Below are 17,849 nucleotides of genomic sequence, written 5' to 3' on the forward strand. Positions count from 1 at the left end.
GTGGTCAAGGTGAACACGTGTTCTGGATGAGTCAGCATGTTGAATATTGTCACTGTGTTAACAGGTTAGATACTGCCAGTGTGTGCCCTCATTTGCTACTTTACATTACACTTAGCTGACGCTTTTATCCGACGCAAATTACTGTTATATTAAGTACAGGGTATTGGTTTCAGTCCCTGAAGCAGTGTGGGGTGGGGTGTTTTAACCAAGGGCACCTCAGCCATGGAGTGAGATAGAGAGTGGAAGGGTTGGATTTGAACCTGCAACCCTTCTGATCTAAAGCCCATCTCCTTAGCCACTGGACCATGGCTGGCCCAGCAGGTAATCCACTATGCTATGACTAAGCCAATCGACAAGGGGCGCAATGCCTAAACTCTGACATCAGCAGGCCTGCATGACTCAGGAACTTTATGTATACGTACTCTGTATGTCTATGGTTAAGACAGGAAAGATAGGCGTCCCTCAGTGTGTCAGCTGCTGCTGTGTGTGTGTGTGTGTGCGTGTGCCAGCGTTCCTGCGTGCGTGCAAGTGTGTGTGTGTGTGTGTGTGTGTGTGTGTGTGCACACGCGTGCGTGTGTGTGTGTGTGTCTGACTCTGCGCGTGTGGGCAAGTGTGTGTGTGTGTGTGTGTGTGTGTGTGTGTGTGTGTGTGTCTCTGTCTCCGTGCGTGTGGGCAAGTGTGTGTGTGTGTGTGTGTGTGTGTGTGTGTGTGTGTGTGTGTGTGTGTGTGTGTGTGTGTGTGTGTGTGTGTGTGTGTGTGTGTGTGTGTGTGAGGGTATTGTATTTCACATGTACTAGTGTGGATCCTCAGCTCTGTGCATTGCCCTATAAATAGGACACACACACACACACACACACACACACACACACACACACACACACACACACACACACACACACACACACACACACACACACACTGCACCCTGGCGTCTGCTCCTATTAATAGTGCCCAGCTGGGCAGTGGAGCTGAAGGGTGGCAGCAGCTGCTGCGGCCGAGTGGCCTGAGAGAATTACACACGACCCAACACACACACACACACACACACACACACACACACACACACACACACACACACACACACACACACACACACACACACACACTGCACCCAACCCTGAGAGAGAGAGAGAGAGAGAGAGAGAGAGAGAGAGAGAGAGAGAATGACAGAGAGAGAGAGAGATAGAGAGAGAATGACAGAGAGAGAATGACAGAGGGCGGTAGAGAGGCAGTGAGAGAGAGAGGGGGGTTGAAGAGAAAGAGTGAAACGTGTGTCACAGAGAGAGACTTAGTGAGTGAGTGAGGGAGGGTCAGGGAGTCTTGAAGATTGTGCCAGAACTAGGAGTCTATAGGGCAGTAGGGTGAGTGAGTCTGTGTGAGAGGAATAAAGTGTGACACAGTAGTGTGGACAGGAGTGACGATCGACCAACAGGATTATTCCAGCCTCCAGACAGACAGACAGACTGTCAGAAAGGGAAGGTCCCCTAACCGGCTTGCTCCACTCTCCAGAGAGACAGACGGTCAGACGGTGAAGATCTCCCAAACAGCCTTGCACCAGCTCAGAAGAGGATCGGTCTCCCTTCTAGGCTTCCAAGAGTTTGTGTGAAACAGGAAGAGGGAGAGAGGATCAGAGAGCGATACACAGAGGGTGTTCCCCAAGATCTCTCAGCAGCCTTAGTCAAGCTCAGAAGGTTGGTGACCATCTCCACAGCACATCTATTGCATGATATGGGAGACCTAATGGCCTAATTGTAAGGGAAGTGACCTTAAAATCAGAGGGTTGCCAGTTCAAATCCCACCCTTACCTCTCCCTACACCCTTCATCCATGGCTGAGGTGCCGTTGAGCAAGGAACCTAACCCCACATTGCTCCAGGGACTGTAACCAATACCCTGTGAATAACTACTGCAAGTCGCTTTGGATAAAAGCGTCATAATGCAATGTCATAACAGATATCCCGGTCAGAGAGATAGATAGAGAGAGAATGAGTGAGTTAAATCACTACTAGTGACGGTGTTTTTCCTAAAGCTCTCAGACAGCTTTCTCTCCACACAAGCAGAAGGTATTTTTCTGCCCAGCCAGGCCTCAGCTCAGAGGAGCTGTGTGTGTCTATCCCATTCAGATTTTTTCCAGAAGGTGTGTGTGTTTCAGTGGAAGGCTTGTCTCCCAGTCCAGCAGTAGGACTCGGAGTCTAATACCAAACATCAGCTGATGACTGACAGTACGTAACCATCATCAGTAGGATTTATTAATGAGAAAAATAGGTTTTCATATGGTTATAGACAACACAGTGATCCAGGGCAAATCAAGACACCATATCAGTGTGTGTGTGTGTTGGGGGTTTTGCCACTTCACACCCATTGCTGGGCTTGGATACAAACACACCTTCTGTCCCCACCAGGCTCTCTCACACTTAAGATCCACAAAGGGGTCCTTTACTTCAACTCCTGTCCATAACCTGTGCTTGTGGCCTAGCACTTCGCTGACACCCGGCCTCAGTGGAAAAAACAATAAAGTTTCCCCACTGTCAGCCTAGGCATAACAACTTTTGGGAGACTTTTCACCATTCGACATCCCGATTGCAAATGATACTTTTGTGAGATAATTAATTAAACTGCTGTTGTCAATGACGTCTTGCAAAGTCGTCACAAGGCCACAAGCACAATGGAGGATGGGAGTTTGGATAATGGAATGTACACAATGTGTTTCTCCAAGCAGGTGTATGTATCCCTACCAGGCTCCTTCAAGCTAGCCATTGGGTATGTGTGTGTCCAAGACCATAACCTCAAGACTTTAGAGTGTGTGATGCCCCTTCATTGCCCCACCTATGTGCTCCAGTCCCCCTTGTGTGACGTCTCAGCAAAGCATGTGTGTGTGTCTGCCATAAAGATAACAAGCAGGTGTCTCCCTCAGAGGCTATTCAGGAATATGTTGGGGCCCCAAGTGAACATTCAAAGGAATGAACGTAGGAAACAAATCGTCACAATGTTTAAAATGAGAGCAGTTGGTCGCTATTTAGTGGTTTGGGAGTCCCAAGTAGCTGCCTGCCTAGCCTGGTGACAAGATGCACCTTTTCATGGCTGCTGCCATGTCTCTGCTGATTGAAGGGGGAGAGAATAAGTTTTGAGAAGTGACAGTGATAGTGTGTGTGTGTGTGTGTGTGTGTGTGTGTGTGTGTGTGTGTGTGTGTGTGTGTGTGTGTGTGCGTGCGTGCGTGCGTGCGTGCGTGCGTGCGTGCGTGCGTGCGTGCGTGCGTGCGTGCGCGCGTGCGTGTGTGTGTATGTGTATGCCTCCCCGGATCCTTGATCCTTCTTCCTCCCTGGACGCCATGTCTCTTCTCCTCTCCTGTCCCCTGATGCCATGATGGCAAACACGTGTTTCTCTCACTAACCGTGTGTGTGTGTGTGTGTGTGTATGTGTGTGCGTATGTGTGTGCGTATGTGTGTTCCCTCTTCAGCCCGCACCATGTCGCTGCCTATCGACCCCCAAGAGGAGCCCCGTATGTACCAGCAGACGCTCCTTCAGGACGGCCTGGCCGACCTGCTGGAGAACGACAAGTTCGTGGACTGCACCCTCAAGGTCAAAGGCCGCGAGTTCCCGTGCCATCGCCTTGTTCTCGCCGCATGCAGCTCCTACTTCAGGGCCTTCTTCCAATCAGATGTGGAGGTCAGTTTCGATAGTAATACTGTCTTTTATAATTACTGCCGTTCACGGTGCATGTGTGTTTCTGTGCAGAGGGCGGAGGTGCGCTCTCTGAGCGCTTTTCTAGTTAATTAGAATATAACTAAAGCTAAATAACTATAGGCCTCTATATTTTACTTCAGGCCTTCTTCCAATCAGACATGGAGATGGTTACCATAGGGATATTACAGTGTATCATCAGTTAAATCTGTTATCTATCTGCAATTATTTATTGAAAGTAAAAGCTCAACTGGGAAACTCCAACTCCCATTATCATTGTGACACAGCCCTCCACAGCACACTGCACACGAAGTGCACACAACCAAATTGCATTTATGCCTCACTGTGCAAGGGGGCAGCCCCCAATGGTGCCCGAAAGGGAGCTGTGCGGCGGGACGATACCAGGCTCAGGGTACCTCAGTCATGGAGGAGGATGGAGGACAGCACTGGTTAATTACTACCCCCACCAACCTGGCGGGTCGGGAGTCGACCGGGTCGGGAGTGAAGGTGGAGCCGGGGGTGATGGGGACGATTCTGTGATATTATATATAAACAATTTATTAATAATAATCATAGATAATACATATCATATATATCTCTGAATATATCTTTTTCTCTTCCCCCAGGAGAGCCGTAAGCGTGAGGTGGTGTTTGACGAGGTGGAGCCGGGGGTGATGGGGATGATCTTGCGCTACCTCTACACCTCCTCCATCAACGTCACCGAGCAGAACGTGCAGGACGTCTTTGCCGTGGCCAACATGCTGCAGATCCCCTCCATATTCACTGTCTGTGTCTCCTTCCTACAGGTACACTATACACTGTGCTACTACTACATGTACAATCATGCTATACCAGCCCAGCAGCCCCTACACTCATAGGCTGCATACTTATTATTAAATATGAATATGAGGCCAATATGCTGCAGGTCTCCTCCATATTCACTCTCTGCATCTCCTTCCAACAGGTACACTCATACTGTACCAGACTCTCATGCACTACCAGCCACTATAATTACCAGTAGTATAGTATACACACCATATCAGCTCTACACTCCACATATGACAGTAGCCAACATGCGACAGATTCCCGCCACATACACTCATACCATACCAGCCCTCACATTCGTACACTCATACATTCATACTGAAGTATGCCGGCTCCTACAGTCTCATGATATACCACCCCAGCAGCCCAATATTAGGTCAATATCAATATTAGACCAACATGCTGAAGATCCCCACATTCACCACCTCTGTCCCCTTCCTACGGGTACGCTCATACTGTACGGATATACAGGACCAGCCTTCACACCAGCCACTGCACTCATGATATATACCAGCCCCTTCACCCGTACTGCACGTCTGTGTTGTCTCCCTCCTGTAGAAACGCCTGAGCCTCAGTAACTGCCTGGCGATATTCCGCCTCGGTCTGATGCTGGACTGCCCGCGTCTCGCCATCGCCGCGCGGAACTTCGCGTGCGAGCGTTTCCAGCTGATCTCCCGCGACGCCGAGTTCTACCAGCTGACGCCGAGCGAGCTGGCGGCCGTGCTCTCGGCTGACAACCTCAATGTGGAGAGCGAAGATAAGGTGAGGAGTATGAAAATGAATATTGGCCACCGACAACTTAGCCAGGCTGTGCCCTCCTAGTGACGCAACACTTTCAGCGTTGCAGCTAGTCAGGTCAAGAGCAATGCAAGTACTTTCTGAGTTCCCGAAAATATGGGAACTCCTCCCAGTTTGTTGGCAAGCAAACAACCATAAGCAAACCAATTGAGACGGGTCAACCATGTCGTTTGGGAAATGTTAATTGTTATGCTCTTGGTCAGACCAAGTCTCGAAGAGATTTGAAAGTCGATGATAATCAGGCTACCGACACTTAGCTAGAGAGCCATTGCAGAGAATCCCAAAAGTTCCATCCAACAGATGCTGATTTCACAAGCTCATCTTCTCTGATTATTCCTTATTATATCAGATTATTCCCCATCCCCCAAAGCAGTGGGGTGACACGACACACTATCTTTCCTTGGTGTTTATTCACCACTATTGGTCAATGAGTTGGTCAGTGAGACAAAACAGAATTGGCAACTAAGCAGCAGATGATTCAGTTTGAGAATGTTCGGTTTAACGCCTTCACCCTCTAAACATTAGTGCTGTCTTTACTCCGTCAGTTGTCTTCTCTTTCACTTAATTTTACTATTACAATATGCTACAATACATATCTCTTAAATTCTAACAAAGACAGGCAAAACTACAATGTGATAATAAAATGTTATAATAAAAAACACCACATGTACTATATGTTCTATAATGTACTATTATGTACTGTAATGCTAGGCAATAACATTTGCACCACAGGTGTTTGAGTGTGTGATGTCGTGGGTGGAGAAGGACGAGGAGGCTCGCATAGAGGAGCTGCCTGGACTGCTGGACTGCATCCGCTTCCGTCTCATCCCACAGGTGGGGAACATACAGTACATGCAACATTTCATATATGGTATGCGGTACATGCACACATACAATACATCCTTACATTACATGACACTTAAACTGATGATTTTACCCCTTGTGACTTACAGTTCTTTAGGTACAGGGTATTAGCAAGAAGCATTTGCTAATGCACTACCAATACTGTATGCAGCTTCAGGAGGGAGGTTTACTGACATTCTACCACGAATAGGGATGCAAACGCTTAATCGATTAATCGACTTTAATTGATCAGTGCATTCAACGATTAAAAAAACATTAATCACAATTAATCGACAATTCAACTGACAAGAGACCCAGGTGAAATGGGGATGTGAAAAGTGTGTATGAAGAGGGGTGTGAATAGTGTGAATATTTAAATCACCTTTGGATTAATGAATTGAAATAGAATCAATTTAAATGTGGTATTTTATCTCCATTTTTTATTAAAATTTTTAGATTTAGTAGTTTTTTTTTCCGATAAACATTGAGATTTTGGGGGGGAAAACGCTGATTATCAATGAATCGTAAGTCGATCAATAAGGCTATCAACTAATGATTAATGAATTAATCGATAATTTGCATCCCTAACCACCAAACTCTACAAGTTGGTATCCGTTACACTAACCCCACCTAAACCTCACTCCCACCCGGCCCACGGCACCAGTGTAACTGAGGTCATCTGCGCTAGTCCGTCACTCTGGGCTTGAACCCGCCACCCACCAGTCAATGCTCCAGTTCCGGGCATGGGAGGCACAGCACTATATCGCTGAGCTCCAGGTCCAGACCGGTATCTTCGGGACGGAGGTTTACTAACGTTCTACTGCCTAACTACTGCATCAGTTACACCACCTCTCTCTCCTCCGTCAGGACTACTTTAAGGAGTGGGTCGAGGTGCACCCCTTGCTACAGGACAATGCAGAGGTGGCCAAGAAACTGCAACTGGTCCGGGACGCTCACCAGGGGAAACTTCCGGAACCGGAGAAGATCATCAGCAAGAAGAAGGAGAAGGAGGAGGGAGGAGGAGAGAAGAAGGAGGGGGAGGAGGAGGGAGCAGAGGGAGAGCAAGAGCAAGAGGAGGAGATCAGTTTGCTACCTAGTGTGCTGAATGATAACCTGAGATATGGCATGTTCCTTAGGTATGGAACGCATGCATGCGCACACCACACACACACACACACACACACACACACACACACACACACACACACACACACACACACACACACACACACACACACACACACACACACACTTAATAGCCTGCTGTTGTTTATAAAATGAAAGCGAGTGAAAGCCCAACTGGGAATCCCCAACTCCCATTGTCACTGTGACACAGCACTCCACAGCACACAAGTGAACACTGCACACAATGAAATTGCATTTATGCCTCACCCGTGCAAGGGGGCAGCCCTCAGTGGCGCCCCATGGGGAGCAGTGCGGTGGGACGGTACCATGCTCAGGGTACCTCAGTCATGGAGGAGGATGGGGGAGAGCATTGGTTGATTACTCCCCCCACCAACCTGGCAGGTTATAATCAGTGACCTGGCAGGTATTAACTGCTTCATTCACCCCCCCCCCCCCAACACACACACACACACACACACACACACACACACACACACACACACACACACACACACACACACACACACACACACACACACACACACACACAAAACTAACCTCCTCTCCTCGCCTTCTCTCTCTTTGCCTTATTTTCTCTCCTCTCCTCTCCTCTCCAACCTTAGAGACCTGCTCTTCATGATAAGTGAAACAGGCTCGGTGGCATATGACCCTGCTGGTAACGACTGCTTTGTGGCGGCCATCTCCACCCAGATCCCCAAGAACCACTGCAGCCTGGTGACACGCGAGAACCAGATCTTTATCGCCGGGGGGATCTTCTTCGACGAGCAGAACAAGGAGCAGCCCATACACTCCTACTTCATGCAGGTACTGTACACACACACACACACACACACACACACACACACACACACACACACACACACACACACACACACACACACACACACACACACACACACACACACACACACACACACACATTCCTACAGGTAGATACACACATGTACGCACGCAGAGCACACAAGCACGTACAACAACGCATGTGCACATTCTATTGAGCTCTATTGAGTTCTATTCAATTTTGAATTTTTGAAATTCTATTCTATTCTATTGTATATCAGTATGACCCAATGACGTCTGATTGGCTGGGTATGCCGCCGGTGCCCTCCGCCCGTTTCCTCTTCTCCATGGGGGAGGCGGAGAACTCCATCTTCATCGTGGGGGGCAAGGAGCTGAAGGAGGGAGAGCACATACTGGACTCGGTCATGGTCTACGACCGACAGTACGTACCATACTTATCAATATTATGCATTAGATTAGATTAATGTTAGACTAAAATGAAACGTTAAATTAGAGGGAGAAAACATACTGGACACAGTCATGGTCTACGACCAACAGTACGTATCAGAATTAGTCATCATCAATACTCTATATGTCTATATGATGCTCTATGCTGTACTATCGTCAATATGTGGAACTGAAGGAGGGAGAGCACATACCCATGGTCTACGACCATCAGTATGTTAGTACCATATATATAATATAATATTACATATAATATTAAACATTAGATTAATGTTAGATTAATATATGATATATACATATACTATTATACAATAGATTAGATATAATATAGGCAACAATACGTTAGATTACAAGGAGAGCACATGGACTCTGTCATGGTCTATGGCAGACAGTATGTATGTACCATATCCATTCATTTTAAACCTTAGATTAATATTAGAATATTAGATTAATATGAATTATTAGATTACAGGGCGAGCACTTGACTCAGCCATGGTTTATGATAGACATTATGTAGGCTTTAGTAAACAATGCTCTACAATGATGTATAAATGAATTCATGGTCTAATGACAGGCAATACATACCAGTCTCAGAAGTAGTCATCAATACTCTAGAAATGAAGAATATACTGTGGCCTATATGCAATATGAAGACATTAGATTAGATACTGTAAGTCATTGTAGTTGGATTAGGTTTCGACATACTGGACTCAATCATGGTCTGAAATGATCTATAAGTCATGGTCTACACTACAGACAGGCAGACAGTAGGCCATCATACTCAAATCAGTCATGCTCTACGATCAACAGCATGACCCTTTTCAATATTAAATAGGGCTGTCAGTAGATTAAAAAAGTTAATCTAATTAATTACATAATTTGTAATTAATTAATCTAATTAATCGCACTTACTCGTATGTTCTTTTCATGACGCGAAATAATAATAATAATAATAATAATAATAATAATAATAATAAAAATAATAATAAATATAGCTGCAAGCAGCAATGCGGGGCCAAGCAGAAAGTCCGCCTAAGTCGCCATGGCAACCGAAAGAGCTGAGCAGGCAGACTGTCAGAGACACGCAGAGTTCATTTTTACAAGCAGAAATATACCTTGAAATTTGATACGTGACCTGCTGGTGGCGCTAGCGAGTGAGCTGGAGACCTGAAAATTCGTGTGGGGAGTCATTGGATAGCCAAGAATGTGTGTGACGATTCCCAAAAGATTCTGACTATGGGTTGCTGAGATATGAGCTCACTTCCTGTTTGGCGTCTGTGTAGAGGATTTTGATTGACTGTTACGGCCAAAAGGTAAAAGATATAATGCAACCCCTTTAAGAATCTCTTCAGAGTGCTCCAGAGATTATGTGTACCAAGTTTTGTGAAAATCAGACTAAATTTGAAGGATAAGGAGCCTTTTATTGATTTTCACCAAATACAAAATGGCCGGCATTTTATTGTGGCGGATATGATGTCAGAGGGTACGTTGGATTCGTCTTGGCCCAAGGAATTTAACAGTCCTACCAGAATAAAAATGGAGCGTACGGTTCAAAAGTTATGGGCAGAAATGTAGCTAAAACTTTGACCAGCTGGTGGCGCTAGAGAGTTTGAGCTAGCGACCTGAATTTTGTTTTGGTGGGTTTTGGGATGGACAAGAATAACTGTGACAATTTGCAGAAGATTGTGAGCATGGGTTCCCAAGATATGACTTCACTTCCTGTTTAGCGACTTTCAGGCCGTTTTTGATTGGCTGTCACGGCCACACGATAAATTATATAAACAATTGAGGGCATACGTTTTGTGAGGCTCAGTCCAGAGATGCTATATACCAATTTTCAGAAAAAAATGTGAAAAATTGAGGGAGGAGATACAGGCAGAAATGTAGCTAAAACTTTGACCAGCTGGTGGCGCTAGAGAGTTTGAGCTAGCGACCTGATTTTTTTTTTGGTGGGTCATAGGACTGACATGAAAGACTGTGACAATTTGCAGAAGATTGTGACAATGGGTTCCCAAGATATGACTTCACTTCCTGTTTGGCGATGTTTAGGCTGCTTTTGATTGGCTGACGATGATGTCATAGGATCCGTTGGATTCGTCTTGGCCCAAGGATTTCATCGGTACCACCAGATTTAAAATGGAGCGTACGGTTCAAAAGTTACGGGCAAAAACATAGCTAAAATTTTGACCAGCTGGTGGCGCTAGAGAGTTTGAGCTAGCGACCTGAAATTTGTTTTGGTGGGTCATGGCATGGACAGGAATGTCTGTGACAATTTGCAGAAGATTGTGACCATGGGTTGCCAAGATATGACTTCACTTCCTGTTTGGCGACTTTTAGGCCGTTTTTGATTGGCTGTCACGGCCAAACAATAAAAGATATACAAAATTGAAGGCATAAGTTTTGTGAGGCTCAGTCCAGAGATGCTATATACCGATTTTCAGAAAAAAATGTCAAAAATTGAGGGAGAGATGGGTTTTTATTGATTTTCATAAAAATTCAAAATGGCGGGAAAACTATCCTGGCGGAAAATGACGTCATAGGGTGCGTTGGATTCGTCTCGGCCCAAGGATTCCAGGGATACCAAGTTTTTGAAAATTGACCCAGCGGTTCAAAAGTTACAAGCAGAAATGTACCTGCAACTTTGGCCTGCTGGTGGCGCTAGAGGGTTGGGGCTGGGGACCTAAAAATTGCTGTGGGTATTTCTGGGCCGGTCCTTAACGCGTGTGCCGATTTTCAGCATTTTCGACCGTACGGTTCTATGGGCTGCCATAGACTCCCTAAGGAGAAACATGAATAATAATAAGAACAGTAGAAACACTCTAAGGTGCCAGGCAGCTTCGCTGCTTGGCCCCTAATAATAATAATAATAATTACAATAGGCCTATAAGCCCTATGATGTACTAATATGTTAAAATAGGCCTGGTAAACAGAGTTAGTGAATAAATAGGCTACATTAGCAAACACAATATCTATCTATCTATCTATCTATCTATCTATCTATCTATCTATCTATCTATCTATCTATCTATCAGAAAAGGTCAGAGTTCAAGGAAATGGGAACACCCCCTGATGAAACAGATGACGTGCATTCATTCACGTTTTGTTTACATTTTGGGGAGCTGGATTAGCCAGGAATGATAACTGCACTGAGCTAGCCAATAACCCTTGCTTGGACTAAACATTGATTCTACACCAAAATATTCTATGGATATAAGACAGGACAAGAAAGACTGACTGATGTAAACTTCTCCAAACTATCTCCACGAAAGGTAAGACTATCTCTGTAGGCTATAGCGATTGGTTGAAGCTAGAAAACGTCAGTGTCTGAGGTGTCAGTGGAAGTTAGCGATCAAAGTTGTCAACTTGACATCTGTGGCACAGTGGTATTATTTTATTCTGAACGTGGCATGTATCACTCAAATCGCTGTAATCACAACCCAACTTGAGAAGATCTTCCAGCACTTGCGATGACTTTGTGCTGTCAAATTGAAATCCCTAGGCTACTCTGCGCTGTTGACACTTGCACTGTAGCTTGTGTCATGGGGTAATTTCGGAGCCTGTAATATTTTGATTCTTATGTGCAACGTGGAAAAGGTAGCGATTATCTATCAAGTGGTTTGATGTTGTAGTGAATATACAAGTGTTGTTCTGCCGATGAGCAGAAACCTCTGCTGAAATTGCGGTCGGCTCTATGTAGTAGCTTGGCTACCGCGGTCACACATCATGAACACAAATATTTGCGTCGTGTGTTTCAAAGCCTGAACAGTCAATGAATTCGTATGCTGGGCTATAGTTGTATGAAAGATTTAAGTAGGCCTACCACAAGTCCAACTATTATACAACTGCCATGGCCAAATCAAATGATAAATGCGCCTGTATTCACATCAGATGAACCAGCTGCCGAGCGCAGACTTATAGCTTACATCTCATGATAAAATGCTTTCTAAAAGTTATCAAATATAGACAAATCGATAATGGGGAAAACACCACATTTTGTCTGACATGTTATTAGTTGTATTTAAGCTGTAGAGATTGTCTGATTGCTTGTGTTAATTGAAGGAAAACGTTGTTGGTCCACAGCTATTTTTTAACTGAACAGCTGTTCGCAGCAATGCAGCGTCAACTGGCATATCTCGTAATAATTCAAAAATATCTAAAAAAATAATGAATACAAATATATGCTTTTGTTCATGAAAAAAGACAGAAAAGTGTCTGTATTTGTTGTATTTATTGTATTTTAGCTTTAGAAGTTGACGGACGGCTTGTATTTATCACAGCATGAGTGAGTGAATTCAGTTGCCACGCCATGCACTTAGAACGTAGGCCTATGTCTACCCATAAATAATTAATGCCATTAATTTTTACAACGCGTTAATGCGCCTTGTAATTAATTAATCGAATTAACGCGTTACAATGACAGACCTAATATTAAACATTAGAGGGTGAGCACATACTCGACTCAGTTATGGTCCGACCCCCTGCCCTATTAGGTGTATGGCCACTCCACTGATCATTATATATTATAATGACACCTTATAATGTTATATGTAGTATTTTTATAATGTTATCCTACATGTTGTGAACTGGGGAGAGTCAGACCCACTGGCCCATAAGGTGTATACTATACTATATGTTATTTGCCAGATTACCATGACTTTCAAATCTCTTCGAGACTTGGTCCAAGAGCATAACAACTAACATTCTTAAACGGCATGGTTGACCCACCTCCCTTGGTTTGCTACTGGTCGAGGGCAGAACAGGCTGAGCTAAAGTTTAAACCAAACATTTTTTAGTCTCAATAGAAAGTCTCTGCTTAAACAATAAGGGCGTTCGTGATGGCGTAATTTTGACGAAGTTGAAAATTTGCTAGGCAGCGAGCATGCTCAGTGTGTCCGCGTGAAGCATCATGGTTAGAATTTGCCGTTCAAGACGCAGTTGAAGGGAGTGACCTCTGCGCGGCAGTCGTGTCACATGGCGTTGAACCATCGCGGGAACAAAAGTTTTGTCAAGCAACTCCGCAGTAGCAGAAAGCTACTGCCGGGCAAGAAGACCTCCTCCATGATGTGAGGAATCTGCCGTGATTGGTGTTCATAGCTCATGTGATTCATGTGTGTGTAGTTGAACGTGCTTCATTTTCTACATGCTGAAATGCATTTCATGCACAAATGCAGCATACTCAGAGTGGTATCATCCATATGTATGGTCGCACAACCCACTTACAACAGAAAAAAAAAGAAACAAACCACCCTGTCGTCAGATGCTCCATCTTCGCCACGTTAGGAGTGTATGCCGTAGGTTACAAAACTAGTATTATTCCGCGGGCCGCCTGCCCGACGGTTAGAGTAGTGGTTGCGCGCCTGACTTCCATTCATGAGGTCCCCGGTTCGAAACTGCACCGAAACACGGGGAGTCTTTAGTTGCTGATGGTTAATGTGGAAACAGACCAGTTGCGAGAGACTTATCTTGTCTTTTATGTATGAAAGTGCACGAAACAGAGTGGCCTTTGTGGTTGGCGCGCCATGGTAAAGCTATTGAACACCTGGGTTCAATCCTCGCAGCATGGGTTGGGGCTGTTAAGTAATTTTAAAACGGTCCTATCTGAATGACGACTTTGGTCCCAAAACACAAAATGAATAGCCTAAAGTGAGAACTAATTAACTGAATTATTACATGGAAGTGAAGCCAAATCATCACATAAGACTTGTGCCATGATTCACTGAGTGGTAACCTGTGTCTCTACCACAAGACCACCCGATTTCTCTCCGAGACGCAGAGCGAGTCTCGGATTTCACAAGCATGTGCCGACGATGGTAAGCACGTCATGGAATTAGCGCCATGATTATTTAATTCCACGAGAGGGCGCCCTGGTACACCCGCTGTCAAAATAGGTAGATCCACCCACAGACCACCTTCTTTGCCGCTGTTGAAATCTCGTCGTCCTGATGTGTCCAGCTTGGTTGCGACGCAGTTATCCCCTCCTTTTTATGATCAAGCAAATCACGTTTTGATCAAATCTTTTGCTGCGCGGTTGCAAACGAGCCTATTGTCACTGGCTTGAACACGCCTCTACCCAGGATGGTTGGAAATGCTCAAAGTTGATTAGTTCCTGACAAAGTGGGTGGAGTTTCCCGCTGTGGAGGGAACCCGAATGTACGTGAACAAGCAGTTTGTCTGAGTGAGTGTAGCTGAGCCGAAGGTGTTGCATCACTGCGAGGGCGGAGCCTGGGTAATATGTTATAATAGAGCTTGAAAGTGACGTCACTTCCCCCGATTTCATGGGACCTCAACGCCGTTTTTAGCCGAAAATCGTAGCATGTAATCCAATGGCGGTATTAAAATGATATTTTGATCCCCTTCGAGTTGTGCCACGAGCTCCACATATGTGGTTTCTGATATTTTTGTTTAATTTTTCGTACGAACCCCTAAACTTTTTAGAAAGCTGTGTTTCTTCACATTTTTCATGCAGACGGCCTCGGAACAAAACATAGATACTTCTGCATGAATAATCTTTATCTAGCCTCTTAAACAGCATATTTGTAGCCCAGCACATGCAATGACAGAGATCGGAAGATATTTACTCGCTACCATGTTGTTAGATGGTCAGCTTAGGTCCCGTGAAATGCGGAACTAAGGGGCGGGACTTTCAAGCTCTATGACACATTATAATGTGATATATTTATATTATTCCTGCAGGTCGTTTAAGTGGGGTGAGTCTGACCCCCTGCCGTATAAGGTCTACGGCCACTCCATTGTGTCTCATGAGGACGTCGTCTACGTGATTGGAGGGAAAGGAGAGGACAAGTGAGTCTAAAATATGATAAACACACACACAGACACACACACACACACACACACACACACACACACACACACACACACACACACACACACACACACACACACACACACTAACCTTGATTCCATTTCGTGACCACAGGAAGTGCCTGAAGAGGGTGTGTTGCTATGATGCCAAGAAGTTTGAGTGGCGGGAGCTTGCTCCAATGGCGACGGCCCGTTCCCTGTTTGGCTGCACCCTCTACAAGAACAAGATCTACGTGGCTGCTGGAGTCACGGATACGGGACTCACAGACTCTGTGGAGGTCTACGACATCGCCACCAACAAGTCAGTACCCCTGGCTGTGTGCATGCGTGCGTGCGTGTCTGTGTGAGTGTGTGTGTGACACCATGGATGTCTATGTTTTTACCACTAACAAGTCAGTACCGCTGGCTGTGTGTGTGTGTGACACTGTGGCAGTCTGTGTCATCACCACTAACATGTTAGGTGTGTGTGTGTGTGTGTGTGTGTGTGTCTGTGTGTGTGTGTGTGAGAGAGAGAGAGACAACGTGGCGGTCTGTGACATCATCACTAATATGTTAGGTGTGTTTGTGTGTGTGTTTGCGTACGTGTTTTAGCTGATATTATATTATATGATATCTGTGTCTTAGGTGGTCTTCGTTCCTGGAGTTTCCCCAAGAGAGAAGTTCCTTATCGCTGGCGGTGCATGAGGGCAACCTGTACGGTGTGGGAGGCTTTGCTATGATACCGCAGGAGGACAGCGAGGAACTGATGCCCATGGAGATGACAGATATCTGGAGGTAGGCAGACAATAAAATATCATACTACAGTAAACTGCACTACAAAGGCAAAGAGCAGTAATATTTTGTCAAAATTGAGTTTAGACTGAAAATAATCTAATCACAACACCTCTTTTATCTTGGCAAATCGTGACAAAGCCTTATGGTCGAAATGTGTCCCGTTTTGGAGAAATCTTTTTCAAACTTGCAGTAGCTGCACTATCCAACCCAATACCAAGGCTTTGAATGCATTTTTCTTAGCTTCAATGCTGGCGTAGTTACTGCACTTTTCCTTTGCATGATTATATTATATTATATTACATTATATATTATATTATATTATATTATATTACATTATACTTTATCTTAAGATCAGAGGGTTGCAGGTTCGAATCCCCCACTCTCCTCTCCCTACACTTCCATCCATGGCTGAGGTGCCCTTGAGGAAGGCACCTAACCCCATGTTGCTCCAGAGACTGTAACCAATACCCTGTAAATAACTGTAATTTGCTTTGGATAAAAGCGTCAGCTAGGTGTAATGTATTGTGAAAGAATAAGAGGTCTGAGATATTTCTATTGTCTTCCGACACATTCTAACAATAGTAGCCTCGTTGTGCAGATGGGGTCGCCGGCGGGCCAACTCACTCCTTCCTGAAAATGCTCAATTACATCATAACAACATTGCTGTGACGTTACTGAGAGCCTTACGTAACAGATTAGGACATAGCCATTACAATTTTGGTGACAGTCTGGCTCAGATATAGTAACATGGACTCAAAGGGGTTAAATAATATCCCACATGACCTTTCACCTCACCGTCTGTGTTACTCCATGGCAGGTACGACGAGGGCGAGGGAAAGTGGATATAATAAAACGCAATATAATAACATAATATAATATAATATAATACAATATAATAACATAATATAATATAATATAATACAATATAATATGATACAAAATATAATATCATATCATATTATATAATAACATAAAATATCATATAACATAACACAACACATCACCACATCATAATACAATACAACCTGTGAGTAATGACCTTTGTCCTCCTCCATGGCAGGTACGATGAGGGCGAGAGGAAGTGGAAGGGCATCTTGAGGGAGATCCAGTACGCATCAGGAGCCACCATACAGGGAGTCAAGCTCAACACACTACGGCTCACCAAGATGTAATCTGCAGTGGCACACTCTGGTGGAGAATGGTGTTATTGCAGGACTTCACAAACAGCACAGACAATATAACACTTTTGGTGACTGAGTTTCAGCTCTGCACAACTACAGCACAGACAATCAAACCCGTTTGGCCACTGTGCTACAGTTCACAACTACAGAGCAAGCAAACCCCTTTGGTCACTCTAGTCCACTACAGTTCACAACTACAGAACTGTCAAACTCCTTGACCCCCGTAGGTTTCAACTCGCCCAATCTATTGCTGTAGAAACAAACTCTGCCAAAAAGCCTCCACTGCCAAACTCCAAATGGAAACTGGACACATTGAACTGAATGCCAGTGTTCAACATCACTCTGACACACATGAGCCTTTTCAACATTTTTGAGTGTTTTTAATTTTTTTTAATCTTTGAATGACGAACATGGGTGAAGTTTTTCCCCTGCACACACACACACATGCACGCACAGTCATGCAAACACACACACACACACACACACACACACACACACACACACACACACACACACACACACACACACACACACA

At 44.8% G+C, this 17,849-nt stretch overlaps 1 protein-coding gene across 1 annotated transcript; it reads left to right on the top strand.

Moving 5' to 3' along the window:
- Positions 1 to 1,235: 1,235 nt before the first annotated feature.
- On the top strand, positions 1,236 to 17,611 carry klhl40b (kelch-like family member 40b). The gene is made up of 12 exons (XM_063207455.1): positions 1,236 to 1,691; positions 3,457 to 3,665; positions 4,307 to 4,486; positions 5,064 to 5,267; positions 6,036 to 6,137; positions 7,014 to 7,282; positions 7,895 to 8,096; positions 8,354 to 8,514; positions 15,231 to 15,338; positions 15,475 to 15,660; positions 15,984 to 16,133; positions 17,194 to 17,611. Exons 2-12 carry the CDS (start codon positions 3,465 to 3,467, stop codon positions 17,303 to 17,305), a joined length of 1,875 nt encoding a protein of 624 aa, XP_063063525.1. The 5' UTR covers positions 1,236 to 1,691; positions 3,457 to 3,464; the 3' UTR covers positions 17,306 to 17,611.
- The last annotated feature ends 238 nt before the right edge of the window (positions 17,612 to 17,849 follow it).

This window comes from Engraulis encrasicolus, chromosome 9 (assembly GCF_034702125.1).
Source record: "Engraulis encrasicolus isolate BLACKSEA-1 chromosome 9, IST_EnEncr_1.0, whole genome shotgun sequence".
Lineage (NCBI taxonomy): Eukaryota > Metazoa > Chordata > Actinopteri > Clupeiformes > Engraulidae > Engraulis > Engraulis encrasicolus.